The 13,289-nt window shown below is 39.0% G+C and overlaps 2 protein-coding genes across 3 annotated transcripts; one reads left to right on the forward strand and one right to left on the reverse strand.

Moving 5' to 3' along the window:
- The first annotated feature begins 2,044 nt into the window (after positions 1-2,044).
- wsb2 (WD repeat and SOCS box containing 2) lies at positions 2,045-7,439 on the forward strand. Of its 2 annotated transcripts, XM_014989805.2 has the most exons (9): positions 2,045-2,271; positions 2,478-2,646; positions 4,181-4,386; positions 4,472-4,603; positions 4,924-5,024; positions 6,062-6,258; positions 6,336-6,425; positions 6,519-6,635; positions 6,851-7,439. In XM_014989805.2, the coding sequence occupies exons 1-9, from the start codon at positions 2,232-2,234 to the stop codon at positions 7,062-7,064; spliced, it is 1,266 nt and encodes a 421-aa protein (XP_014845291.1). In that variant the 5' UTR covers positions 2,045-2,231; the 3' UTR covers positions 7,065-7,439. The 2 variants fall into 2 exon arrangements, with proteins under 2 accessions (XP_014845291.1, XP_014845290.1); XM_014989804.2 differs by lacking the exon at positions 2,045-2,271 and having other exon boundaries at positions 2,414-2,646.
- On the reverse strand, positions 7,403-13,289 carry rfc5 (replication factor C (activator 1) 5). Its single transcript, XM_014989806.2, has 11 exons — positions 13,117-13,289; positions 11,842-11,906; positions 11,607-11,743; positions 11,406-11,485; positions 11,218-11,291; positions 10,569-10,728; positions 10,068-10,149; positions 9,825-9,954; positions 9,581-9,658; positions 7,889-7,943; positions 7,403-7,798 (listed from the first exon to the last, which is right to left on the reverse strand). The coding sequence occupies exons 1-11, from the start codon at positions 13,161-13,163 to the stop codon at positions 7,699-7,701; spliced, it is 1,008 nt and encodes a 335-aa protein (XP_014845292.2). The 5' UTR covers positions 13,164-13,289; the 3' UTR covers positions 7,403-7,698.

Here is a 13,289-nt window from a genome sequence, read left to right on the forward strand (position 1 = left end):
GTTAGCTAACTGCTTAAATTGTACTTTAAAATGTAACAACACATGCAGCGAGTGCAGTCTCGCTCTGTAGAACCTCGTTTATCAAGCCAAAGGACAAAGAAGAGAAGGAAACTGATGCTTTTGCACAACAGCTCTGACCTGCAATAGTGGAATGAATCTGTAATACAACTAATATCAAAACCTCTTTGCTTTGGACAATTATCTATTTAATCCTTCACATAATTTATGCATTTATGTCTTTTGATGTCTTTGATATTTTTGATGTTTTTAATGTTTTTATCTTTACTTTTTATCTATTTATTAATTTCTTTTAAATGGCGTTTTAACTAAAACTCTGAGGTGTGAGAATCCTTGTTAAATGGCGTTTTAACTAAAACTCTGAGGTGTGAGAATCCTTGTTAAATGGCGTTTTGACAAAAAAATCTGTAAATTCTGTCCTGTCAGGCGACGGGGCCTGGATAATATCCATGTTAAACAGACAGCAGAGTCCGGCGACGACAGGCGTTTAAATTCTGTAACAAAAGTATGTTTTTATCTTTTTATCTCTTTCTCTTTCTTACTGTTTATTCAATGTCACATGCTGTTCTTATTTTTTATTTTATTTTTCTTTAATTAAGAAATGCCCAGCTGCTGAAATGTGCTATACAAATAAAATTTGATTGATTGATTGATTTACTGTTTGCCATATGGTATCATTTTCAAATGACACCATACAGAGATACTTGAAGTTGATCCAAACGGTCAGCGATCCTTCCACACCGACGGTACTAAAGTCATTTTGTTGGCTCTTAGCTCTACATAGAATCCATTTGAATTCCTCCAACTTCTCCGTCAAGCTCTTAACGCTCACATAAATGTCTGAGTTGCTCAGATCAGGTATCTCAGTTAAACCTAGAATTAAATCAAAGGCTGCTGAGCTTTCCTTTTGACTTTGTCTGCCGTCATGGAGTCAACACATTGTTTTTGAATTCAAAATCAGACCTTCAGCACAACCACCAAGAGAGTTAAATCTTTTCTTTTCTTGTATTGAGTCTGTTAAATTATCCAGTTAAGCTCATCAAGAGCGTTTAACAAAAATAATATGACTCAGATTAATCTTAGTCATGTTCGTGTCTGAATACTGTTATTAAATCATCGTATCAGGGAGTCAGATCTGGATTCCTTCACCTTCACTCAGTACAAGGAAGGAAAACATCTGTGAAAAGACTAATGCAACATATCAAGACATCAGGCAGAATATGGGCACACATCAACATCACTGTTCACAACGTCGCCCTCTGTTTGCTGATTGGTCCGGTTTAACAGACGAAGCATTTTAGAAAAGCAATACAGATTAAAGCAAGTGCCAAACTAATTTAAGATGATAAATATTTATAAAACCCATTAACAAATTGCAAAGATATAAAGAAATAGCTAACTCTACATCCAATGAGAACTTATTAATGATTAATATCAATATTATTATGAGCACCTTTTCATATTGATGTAATTTGACAGAATATAGATAAAGACTGCTTTGATTTGGTTGATAAAATAATATTGGAGCTCTCTGCTGTTTACCCTGAAGGTCCTATTTATGTGGCACTTGTCTAGAGGACAGCATGTGGCGGCCAGATTTGGCCTCTGGGCCTTGAGTTTCACATGTGCCATTTAACGACACCTCTCTAAAGTTCTGAATATAAAGAACTAAAAGGATATTTCATTATTCTGAATTTGTAACTGATATTAAGGGAAAATGTTTAGTCTGACTCCTGGTTTAGTCTTTATATGGTTGTTTTTGCCTTGTTTTTTTCTGGTGTATTCAAGCTTCTTTTTTTTTAACTCGCATTGTGTGAAGTGCATGAAGTTCACATGCAATAAAACGTGTCAACTGCAACCACTTATCCACATTAAACAATAACGGGTGGGGGGAAAAAAACGAAAACGTTTGTTTTTGTATCCTCCTGGGAGGTGTGGTCAAGGCTTGCATTGGGTTACGTAACAATAGAAAACGTGACTACGTTGGGCGACGTTCACAGCCAACAGCACTAAGTGACTCAGGCGTCCGGAAATCAGCTGATCATTTCTTTTCTGACTGGTACATTTTTCACATAGTGAACGTCTGACTTCAGAGAGGAAGGAGCTTCATCTCTTCGTGAGTTGTTAAACTCTCTGGTTTGGTTTTGATGGAAAGGAGCGCTCAAGCCACACGGACAGACCCGCAAGTCTGAAGAATGTGAAGTAGGGAAACGATGTGCTCTACGGAAAGCAACACGGAGCCGCAGCCGACATGTAAGTGCTTATTTGTGAATGATCTCTGAGCGAAGCTCCGTTACCAGGCAGCGCTCCCTGGAGACGAATACTCCAGCAGGAGGAAAGAGAGGAAAAAAAAGGAAAGGAAGGGGTGGAGGAATTGGTCCAAACGACCTGCTGCCCCCCGCTGCGAGATATGAGTCTGTCAAATAGCGATTATGTTCCGATTTTCCATCTTCCTCCAGCGTCGGACCCAGCTCTCCTCCTGGAGCTGAAGACCAGGCGGCCTCCGTCGCTGCTGGACCAGGCGGGATGCGAGACGTGGAGCGTCGACTTCTCCCCGGACGGAACCTGGTTCGCCTGGTCGATGGGACACGGCATCGTGTGGGTGGTCGCCTGGCCGCTGGACTCCGAGTAGGTTCACCTGCACGTCTGTAATCCCCGCAGGACGCATTCACGTTCCCGTAGGACATTCTGACACCTTTGGCTGATGTCAGCTGCAGCCGTATCGTTTAACGCGCTGGTGACTCCCAGGTTTTAAATGTTTGAACTGAATGTCATTTGTGCTTGGAAATGATGCAGAAATGCTCATTGGTTACGCTGTAACCAAAAGGCGCAATTTAATTATAAAATCAGCCAAATATTTAAAATATGTCCTGAGTGGCATTTAAAAAAATTATCTGCTTACAGACTATATAATGTTATATTACAGTAGCCTGAAAAATACTTTACTATTGTATGAATTTGATTATGCTTGGCGTGTGGGCCATTTGTAGCCTTGGAATAGCTTTATATGGTCCCCAACTGCAGATTAATAATGGTATAAAAGTGAGTCTCCAGCAAATGGAGTTGTTGCAGGTGAACTTTTTAAAGTTAAATTGTTGTTTATTAAGAACAACAAACAGTATTTTTATTTTCATTAGCCGTGTTCTTTACTCTGATTTTAATATTGAAGTTGAGCTCAGCAGACTTGGGCTGGACTTGTTAAACTTGGTGAAAGACGGCAAAGATTTCAGGAGAAAGTTCTCATTTTTGTTGCTAAGATTAAACGAACAAAATAGAAAACATTCGTCCAAAAAAAATAAAAATAAAGCCTGCACACCCTTCTTTTATTAAGAAAAACATCTGGGACCATTTTCAGAACCTACAATAAATTCCTTTCTACTTTGTTTCATGAACATTAACGCACGTTTCAATCACACAAATTAAAGATCTGCAATAAAATTACTTAGCATTTTTAATTGGAAAAATATGGCCATTGAGTGCTTTCAACTTGGTGAAATTCCCCCACAGTGCAAAAAGTTTGGATGCCAATGACCTGATTGAAAAATATATTAGATGTATTAGTGTTTAGTTTTATATTTTAAGTATTTCATTTTATTTTCCAATCAGTCTCCAGTAAATACCTGTTTTCAGACTATTGATTGACCCACACCTCAATCAATTCCTATTTCTAGTCATGGGTAGTAATAAATATTTCTCTTCAACCAACGTTCAGATAAAAATTTCAATCATATAAAACTCTTCAGATCTGTTTCACATGCCTTGGTGTAGTTTCCTTAAAAAAACAAAACAAAAAAAAACTTTTTGCACCTAAATGTGACCATTTTTCACCCCAATTTTGGCAGATTTTGTTGTATTTTTCCCCAGTATGTGCTCATTCCTGGTTGAGTTGGTTAAAAATATTGTACATCAGACCTAATATGATCAATATTTGAGTATTGCATCTTGAAGAGTCGGTTCGCAAACAAACCGAATGACTGAAACAGTGCTGGTATAAAAGCATCAAAGTGGGCGTTATTAGCTGAAAAACAACAGAAGCAGAATATCACACTTTCCCAGTACACAGCTAACAGAAGCAACTAAAACAGCCTCGCTTCATCACCGGCTCGAGCGGCACACCGCCTACATTTGGTATTCGTGTACTTGATTGCACTCTCGCCCACAGAGAGGGGCAGGATGGAGAGACGGACAGAGCGGATAAGAGCTTCAGCTGTGGTCACCCGGTGTGGGGGCTCGCCTTCGGACCCAGACCTCCCAGGTCGGCGGCGGCTCATCCGACCAAACCGTCCAAAGGACCGAAAGGGAAGAGCACTCTGCTCCTGGCCACCGGCCTGGAAAACGGGGTGATCAAGGTGTGGAACGTGCTAACAGGTTGGTGACGTTTCTGTTTCCTGTGCTGCATTGAGCTTAAAAATAAATCTAGGTCACTTTTTAATTTTGTTCTCTTCTTTTCTAGGGAATGCTGTCTTTGATCTCCACGGCCACGAGGGCGTCGTCAGGAATCTGGTTTTTCCACAGAACGGATCGCTCAAGCTCATCTCATCCTCCCGGGACAAAACTTTGAGGATTTGGAACCTGGCTCACAAAGGTACACAATTTGATTTTTTTAAACAGAATACTAGGTCTGTTTTTTTTTTTTTTTGGTATTTTGGAAAAGGAAGCTGCAGCTTTTCCTTGCTTTTACTGACATAAAGCTCCAAATACTTTGGCACTGACTGCTGCCTTCTGTCATTATTTCTCTTTTGTTTTATCTGTACAAACTGAACCAAACCTGTTCTAATTTAGAGCCTCATCATGTTCCCTTAAGGGACTCGTGTTCCCTTTCTCTTCAGTGTACAGTTCCACATCTACGACTCTGACTGTTCGCTCTCCAGGAGCTCACTTACTTTCTTCCTCTTCCCGTTTCAGGTAAAAAGGTGCAGGTGCTTTCTGGCCACAAAGACTGGATCAGCTGCTGCAGCGTCTCACCTGACTGCAGCATGATCGCTTCCGTTGGCAGGTTTGACAGAGTGAGTCGTTTCTTCCCTCACATTTGTCGCGATGTGTTCAGATCAATACCAATATTTGCATATGGAAACTCTCAAAGGAGACTATTTATGTATTTCTGCATGCCTTCAAGGCATGCAGTTCCAGAACTGTCTGGAACACAGGATGCGTTACTTTGAGGAAACACACAGGCATTTGAAACCAGATGTTTAGAGACGCTGTATATATAAATACATGACCTGTCATTCTCACTCTTTGATATTAAATCAGTCTAAACTTTTTCAGTTTCAGGTCATTTCGCATTACAACAATTTGACCACCTGGCTATTGCTTGTATTGAAGCAATGTCTGTTTCTGCTTCCCCTATGTTGCGACGCATTTCCTGAAGTGCACCAGTCCCTCCTGCAGCAAAATACTCCAACACGATGCTGCTGGCCCTGTACTGTGCAGTCTGGATGGGATTCTCTTCAATCATAAAAATGGTCACTGTGGTTTAAAACTTCCCTTTCAGACAACAGAATATGTCTCCAAAAGTTAAACTCGTTATCCCGTTGTTGAAAATGTGAAGTCTCATTACATTTACACTTCACTATATTAATAAACCAGAAGTCCCCTGAACTCTCTGGCATTTGGAAATTGTGTCAGATGACAAAATTGTGGAAGTCCATAAATTTCTTTATATCTCGTTGGTTTTTTTTGGTTTCGTCCACATGCGTGGACACAGAGACTGCTTGACCTGTTGCTCTTGAGCCGGCAGTGTTCTGATTATCTGCTCCTGTGTTGTTGGAGGACTGACGGGGAGTTGTGAACTTCGGCGTCTTTGTTCTGTTCACAAGGCGCAGCAGGGTAGAGCAAACATGACACATTCTCAGCTGTTGCTTAAGTAATCCCAGATTTTTAACTCTCTCCAGATTCAGCACACCCACTGATGAACCCAGACTGTGACTGAGTATCAAGTTACATGATTTGGCTACATTGCAATTTATACAGCGATCCCCACTGCTAGGAAAACAGTAAGACTGAGAGATGTCTTAACTCTTCCTGATCTTGCTTTGACCAGATGGTGTGCCTGTGGAGTCTGCGCTCATACACGTTTATCAGGAACCTAAGAGGAGGGACCAATAAGAAGCTATGCCTCCTGTCCTCCTGCAGCTTCTCTCCAGACGGAGCGGTTCTCGCCACCGCCGCCTTCAGCGGCTCCAGCTGGTGGATCGACCTTTGGGATCCCTACACGGCCGAGAAACTGGCCACTCTTGCGTAAGTTTCTATCTTTTTCCTGGGGTCTTGTTGTATTTTGGTGTGTTTAGGGTCTGACTTCTGTTTTTTGTGTGCAGAGATTACTTTGAAGATTATGGGCAAAACCAAATATCGGCAATCCAGTTCTCCCCAGATGGTTTGCATTTGGCAATCGTGACTGATGACAGGCAAGTCTTTGTCAGTTTAATTTGAACGCATGATGATGGATGGTATAATGAACCGGACAAAAGATTTCAGACCGATGCGTTGTGTTTTCGCAGAGCGCTGAGAATCTGGGAACCTGGAGAGAAACACATGACAATGCAGACAAAGAGAGACCAAGACTCCAGCGGACTCTGCTGCAACTACCATCCACAAGGGGGCGTTATTGCTACAGGGTAAAACCCAAAATAAAACTAAACAGATGTTCGTGCTGATTGCAGAGTAGAAATGGCATCTATGTAGCTTAGCTGCATGATCTATTGGCTTTAAACCTTTTTTTTATTAAGTTCTAGCTGAACTTAAAAAAAAAAAACAGACTAATTTGTAGAGGTAAATATTTTCTCACTGCACTTTAACTGCAATTTTGAAGAATCTCCTTCTCCTCTGTCAGGACCAGAAACGGCCATGTGAGGTTCTGGAGGACGCCCCGGACGGTTCCCAGTTTGTGCCACCTTTGCCGCTCCATAATGCGCCACTCTGTGTCAACGTTCCAGATCGAGGCGCTGCCGCTCCCCAAACGCATCCTGGAGTACCTCACCTACAGAAACATCCCTGAACGCCTCAAGACCTGCTGCTCGTCTGACGAGGAGGACTGGGAGAGCTAAACAGGACTAATAAATCTGACAACTTAGTAACTTTATACACTAACAAACTTGCCTTTTTGTTTACCCATAGGAGAGAAGTTTGAGATTAATGAAAAGAATCTAGCGATGTAATCTACTTTAGATGCACTAAGGGACTTCATTTATTGCACTACCACTTTAATAAGACGCATAAACTAAATGTTCACATATGACTTGAGTATTACGATTTTATATTGCTAATTTATTGTGTAAATAGGAACTGTAAATATGTTTCTAATTCCAGTGGTATCAAAGAGCAGGTGTGTTTCTGCTTAATTTGCACATGTTAATTGTTAATATGAAGTAACCCCAAACTGGACTAAAGAATAAAGTTTTATTAAACAGATGAAAGAAAAAGACATTTACATTTATCCAAGAATTGTTTTCTGAAACAGTGATGGGTGGATTATTTGATAATATTGACCAGCATTTCATCATGGTGCACATTACAGACTCTCTTCTCAGTTTGTTACTCTGAACAAGAAAAGTCAATAAATTGCAGGTTTGTGGTTTAAAGTTGGATACAAAATATCTGCTTGGGAAGCAGCTATGTTGTCGACTTGCCAGTTTTATTTATTATAGCTGTGATTGGCTCAGTTTTCCTCTAGATTAACTCTTAAGAGGCTTCACTGACCACCAGGTTTCTGACGGCCTGGAAGGCTGCAACCATGGAGCTCAGCTGGATCTTTTCATTGGTTCCTGCCACCAGCCGGTATCTGAAAAAGACGTCAAATTACAGGGTGCAAAAGTAGTATTAATCAATACATATTTATGCAAGTGTTATTAGATGATGTAATCATACTCACTCTATGTCGGCTAGCTTGATAAGCAGGCCCATCCGTATGGCCGGAGGAAAGTCCACTTGAATAAATAAAACAAAACCCACCTTAGAAAACTTTTCTTTGAGTAAGCATGCCAAAGGACGTCATGAAAACCATAATTAATGGTTTAAATTAGGGCTGCAACAAACAATTATTGATTTAATCATTAAAAAAATGTAACCCATTTTTATGCATTATCAGAAAAACATTAAAAGACACAAATAACTAAACTCGTTTTAAAATAAAAAATAAACATATTGTTGCCTAAAATAAAATAACATTGCATTTCTCTGGCAAACAGTTGATCATTTGTAGCTAAAGATGCATCTGCAGCTAAAACAAAACAGTAATTTTGCATCATTTCAACGAGGTTAAAGCTGAAACTCCTGTTTGTGGAACATATTTACACATTAAGGATTTTTTATATCTTAAGGGCAAAATGAACATCTTTTGTAGAGTTTGGTTTAATTACTGCTCTGATTATGTTTTAGTAAACAGCCTTTAACTGAGTCCATATACTCAATTTAACAATCGATTACTAAATTATTTGACAATTATTTCAATAATCAATCTGATTAATTGTCCAGCCCTCGTTCAGAAGCCTCACAATGATAAAATAATGTCAACTTATGACGCCCTTCAGCCACATTACATAGCTTATCATGTCTGTGAATGTTATTCATTTCTGGCTTTTAATTATGGATTACAGACACTCAACTTCCAGAGTGGACAGATTATACAAAATTCAGCTGTAATAGCTTTTAATAACAAGAATCTGGTGAATCTAATCCAAACTGGATAAATACATCCATACACCCCTACTAATATTTGGTAAAGTGTCCCATACAAAGTAACGTTTTATAGCTATAAACATAGTTCTGGACACATTCTATGGATCTATGGGTGGGTTTGATAAAAGTAGTTGGTTTCTAGAGCTAGCAGGCAATCATACTTTGTAGGATTGACGTTATTAACGGGCAAATCAAGCTTCAAGCTTCAAAGGAGCCACCAGACCACTTCAACCAATTGTTTCAAAAATGGGTTCATTTCTCAAAGCTTTAGCTACAGCGACCTCTGCTGGCAAAACATACCTGCACTCCAGTGGCAGATCAGGCAGACTGGGCTGAGACCTTTGATAAAATGAGCATTTTCCCCCAAAAAATGTAGAAGATTTTTTTGATGCACAATGTGCAAACAGTACAAAAAACTACTTTAAGCCAAATTTTTGGCTAAACTGTAAGCATCCAGACAAGACTACATGTCTAGAAGCTGTAACCTGAGCATCAGAACAGGGAAACAAGCTGTTTTTAACTGACTTTAATGTCTTGGTTGCTGGTGTCAGTTGGTATTTCAGAAACTGTGATTCTACTGTGATTTATACAAACAAAAAAGTATATTTTCTTTAAATCTCAAGTCTCATTTCGCAGCCTTATCCATTTTGAACCATGTTTTTTTTTATCGTGTTTTTGGAACACCCAAGTTGTATCTAAAATGTCTGAGAATACATGTGAAGAAAACAGTTTTCTTGTACTCTAAAGTGGTATTTTAAACCGTTTTGTAAAAACTGTTTTATTGTCCAAAGGACATTGAACAAATTGATAAATAGATCCCGATTAGATCGTAGAATTTATTTTTGCTTAGGGAGCAATAGGAAACATACGGATCCAGACAACTTACCTCTGTGGACGAGCAGATGCACCTCAGATAGAATATCATGCAGAGCCAAACCCTTCAAAGTCTTCAGCTCAAGAACCTCTTTAAAAAGTGTTAAAGAACTGGTAAAGCAGAAATCTTCCAAAACCTAATGGTAGTGAATAAATCTAAAATTATAGATTCTAACTGGCCTATGTATATAACTTTTTGCAAAGTAATCCTTTACTTGAAGCTACTGAATTATCTGCATAATAATAGGAAAGGATACGTTTATAAGCTGAAGTGAAGTCTTTGTTGAGGCACCAGTCGAGGATATTGGCTATGTCAGAGCGGAGAGGATGGCCGGTGCAGGTGTAGACCGTGTGCTCTGTGACCTTCTCGTACGCCATGCTGGTGCTCTGAAACCACAGAGAGGCAGAGCGCAGTCAGCTCAGGTTGCTCTCCACCCGATACAATCCACAGTCCAGTTCAAAGCCGCCTGACAGCAGCAGTTATCGGCTTCAAGTCGTACCTGCAGGATGTTGAGTGATCTTCTCATATCGCCTTTCGACAGAGTGACTATGGCGTTCATTCCATCTGGAGTGATGTCAATGCTGATGAACAAAACATGAAAATTAGGTTGGAACAAGTAGTGGTTAATTGGGCAACTGAATTGTCGCCTTGCAATGTGATTGCTGCATGTCTGTGTTTCTGCTCTGCCCTGATGTGCCGTATTATAAGTAGTCTGTTGTCTTTTTAGTGTTCAATACACATGCACAATATGTACAGAAAAAAAAATAAAATCATCCTATTCATTTGCACATTCATTGGACTGGAGAAACGCTATTATTATTTCTGATAACTGCAGTTGAACCTATCGCAAAATGTAATTAATCAATGATAAATAATTATAAAGTAGAAGGAGCTTCATTAACAGTTGTTCTTGGTCAGTGTTCTTACATCTTTTGAGCAGTTAGGTTCTCATAAATGTCGAAGCTATTAATGAAACAGCGAAATCAAGAAGTTTCCTTACTTTTCCTTCTCAATAACGTGCTCCAGTCGAGGCTTCATCTGGTCCGGAGACAGCGGGCCGAAGCGGAACCTGGTGCAGCGAGACTGCAGGGCTGGGATGATCTTGGACAGGTAGTTGCAGATCAGGCAGAATCGAGTGTTTTCTGTGAACTTCTCAATAACTAAGACAGACAGAGAGAGCAATAAGAAAAGGGGAAGCGAATATCAACATAACCAATAAAAGAAGAACATGTAAAAACCTGAGAGAAAAATGTTACCTTTAACATCCCAACATTTTCAGTCATATAATGTCAGCCTTTTTTCAGAAATTGCACTTGATTAAAGAGTAACTAAAGCTTTCTCAACAACATGACACATTTTGACAAGCAGATCTGTCAAAATCAGACACAAGTTGCGCAAAATTTCTTTAACATCTGACATCAAAATATAATACAACTGCAAAGTTCTGGAGTAAACAAATGTTTCCAAAATAAAACATTTTCAACTTTAACCCAAATTAGTGCTTAAAATCTGTTCAATGTGCCACTTTTGAGAAGCGACACCAGGTTAGCAGAGCAGATACATTTATTCACAAGCAGCCAAATTATGTGTGTGTTCAGTGAGCCGTGTAAGTTCACAGTAGGCGATGCCTGGGAGAACAGATGGCTCACCTCGTCGCAAGGCATTCTGGGCATCCTGGGTCATGGCATCGGCCTCATCCAGTATCACCAACTTGAAGCCCTTTCTGGAAGATAAGAGGGATGCATAAACGGGAAGCAGCTTGCAATTCCACATGCAGTCATTCAGGAAATGAACCAAATCAGAGCTTTTGCTTTTTGAAGTAGGGCGTGTTGCTTACTTGAAAATAGTCCTGGTGCTGGCAAAACTCAGAATAGGACCTCGGACTACGTCAATCCCTCTGTCGTCTGATGCATTTAGCTGCAAAATATAATGAGTCCAATTAGAACATAAACCTAAAGAGAAACAAGGTCTCACTGCAATAAAAGAAACCTTCAAACTGCAATAAAATAAAATCTAGTAATAAGGATTTTAACGGCACCTCCAACACCATGGAGTTAAACTCTTTGTCCTTGTACAGCTGCCTTGCACAGGCGAGGATGGTGGAGGTCTTTCCTGTTCCAGGAGGGCCGTAGAACAACAGGTGGGGAAGCTTGTCCTCGCTGATGAACTTCTGGACTAAAGACAAGGAAGGAGCAAACAACACAAACAAGGTTATCAGTTTAATACAGACAGTTATTCATTGGTTTTGACTGTCGTGGAGCGCTAATACTCACTGGTGCTCAGAATGTCTTTGTGTGAAATTAAATCATCCAGTGTCTGAGGTCTGTATTTTTCAACCCTGGAATGGAAAACGGATACAAGACTGCCATTAGTATTTATTAATTATAAGCTTCTATGACAACTTTAATATGGAAATGTTTGGAAAACTTGAGGTATCGATTGCAACAATAAACTAGAAAGCTGTAAAAGTAAGCTGAGGCAAATTGTCTATTTATGCCAAACACAGAACTGTGAAAATAACTATCTCCCTGAAAAAACATCTCATTTAACTAACAGACCTTTTTTAAGTTTAGATTTTAGTTTTTTAAGTTGCCCATCTAGAAAGTAGGTGTGGGCTTTTATTGTATAATTTATCGTTTATCATGATAAATTTCACAAGAGATACAAATCAGACTTCTTTATGTGATTGGTGTCCTAACGAAGGGGATTACACAAATGTGAATATTTGTCCAGAGCAGTGTTTGTGGGGCTGTGATTGAAAATTTATTATCTCTTTCTTTATAAATAAAAAAAAAAAAATATATATATATATATATATATATATATATATATATGTATATATATATATATATATATATATATATATATATATATATATATATATATATATATGTATATATATATATATATATATATATATATATAATAACACCTATTAAAATAATAACTAGATATATTCCAAAAGGCCTGGTAAAAACTGTCAGGTAGTAAATAATCACCATGCATTTCTCAGATGCAGAGATCCAACGCATTTTTCTATTTCAAAATTTTAAACTTTTGCAGATTCACTTTTCCACATCCCTCGGAGCTATTTTGCTCATTTTTATAGTATACACCCGAAGTTCACTTTGAATATATGGTAAATAATTACCAGACGTAATCAGACATTGAAGGTATATAAATTCAATTCCATATTTCTGCAGGCTGAGTGGAAACATTGCAGACCTGCTGACGTTTGTTCCTTTTCCTCAAGTTCGAAGCAAAACTTCTGTACAATGTGTCAACCTGTACCTAAAACCCAGGTAATGCTTCATGCGCTTCCTTCCATATATGTACGTATAAATATTTATACCCGCTTTCTAGTAGAATATTTCTTTTAACATCCGGCTTTTATTCTAATATCTAAAAAAACAACAATCTTTGAACAGTGAAGACATAACATAATCTGATGAAGTAAGGAGTTACCGTAAAAACACACTGTTGATGTCAGCTAGCTAACGCTAATAAACGTAGCCGTATCTGCCAATAAACATAGACTTTAAGCTCACCATGGTAGGTTTCTGGTCTGTAACTGCCCTTTGCTTGTGGACGCCATGTATTTTGGTAACAGTTAAGGAGAAAACTAGATCAAATGTGTCCTCTTTCGGAGTTTTTTGGATACGTTTTACTTTGACGATGGCTATGTTTGCCGCGCTCAGCAAAGAAACTGGCGTCTAAACGT

Source organism: Poecilia mexicana, unplaced genomic scaffold (assembly GCF_051168715.1).
Source record: "Poecilia mexicana isolate PSO_F unplaced genomic scaffold, ASM5116871v1 scaffold_9, whole genome shotgun sequence".
Classification (NCBI taxonomy): domain Eukaryota; kingdom Metazoa; phylum Chordata; class Actinopteri; order Cyprinodontiformes; family Poeciliidae; genus Poecilia; species Poecilia mexicana.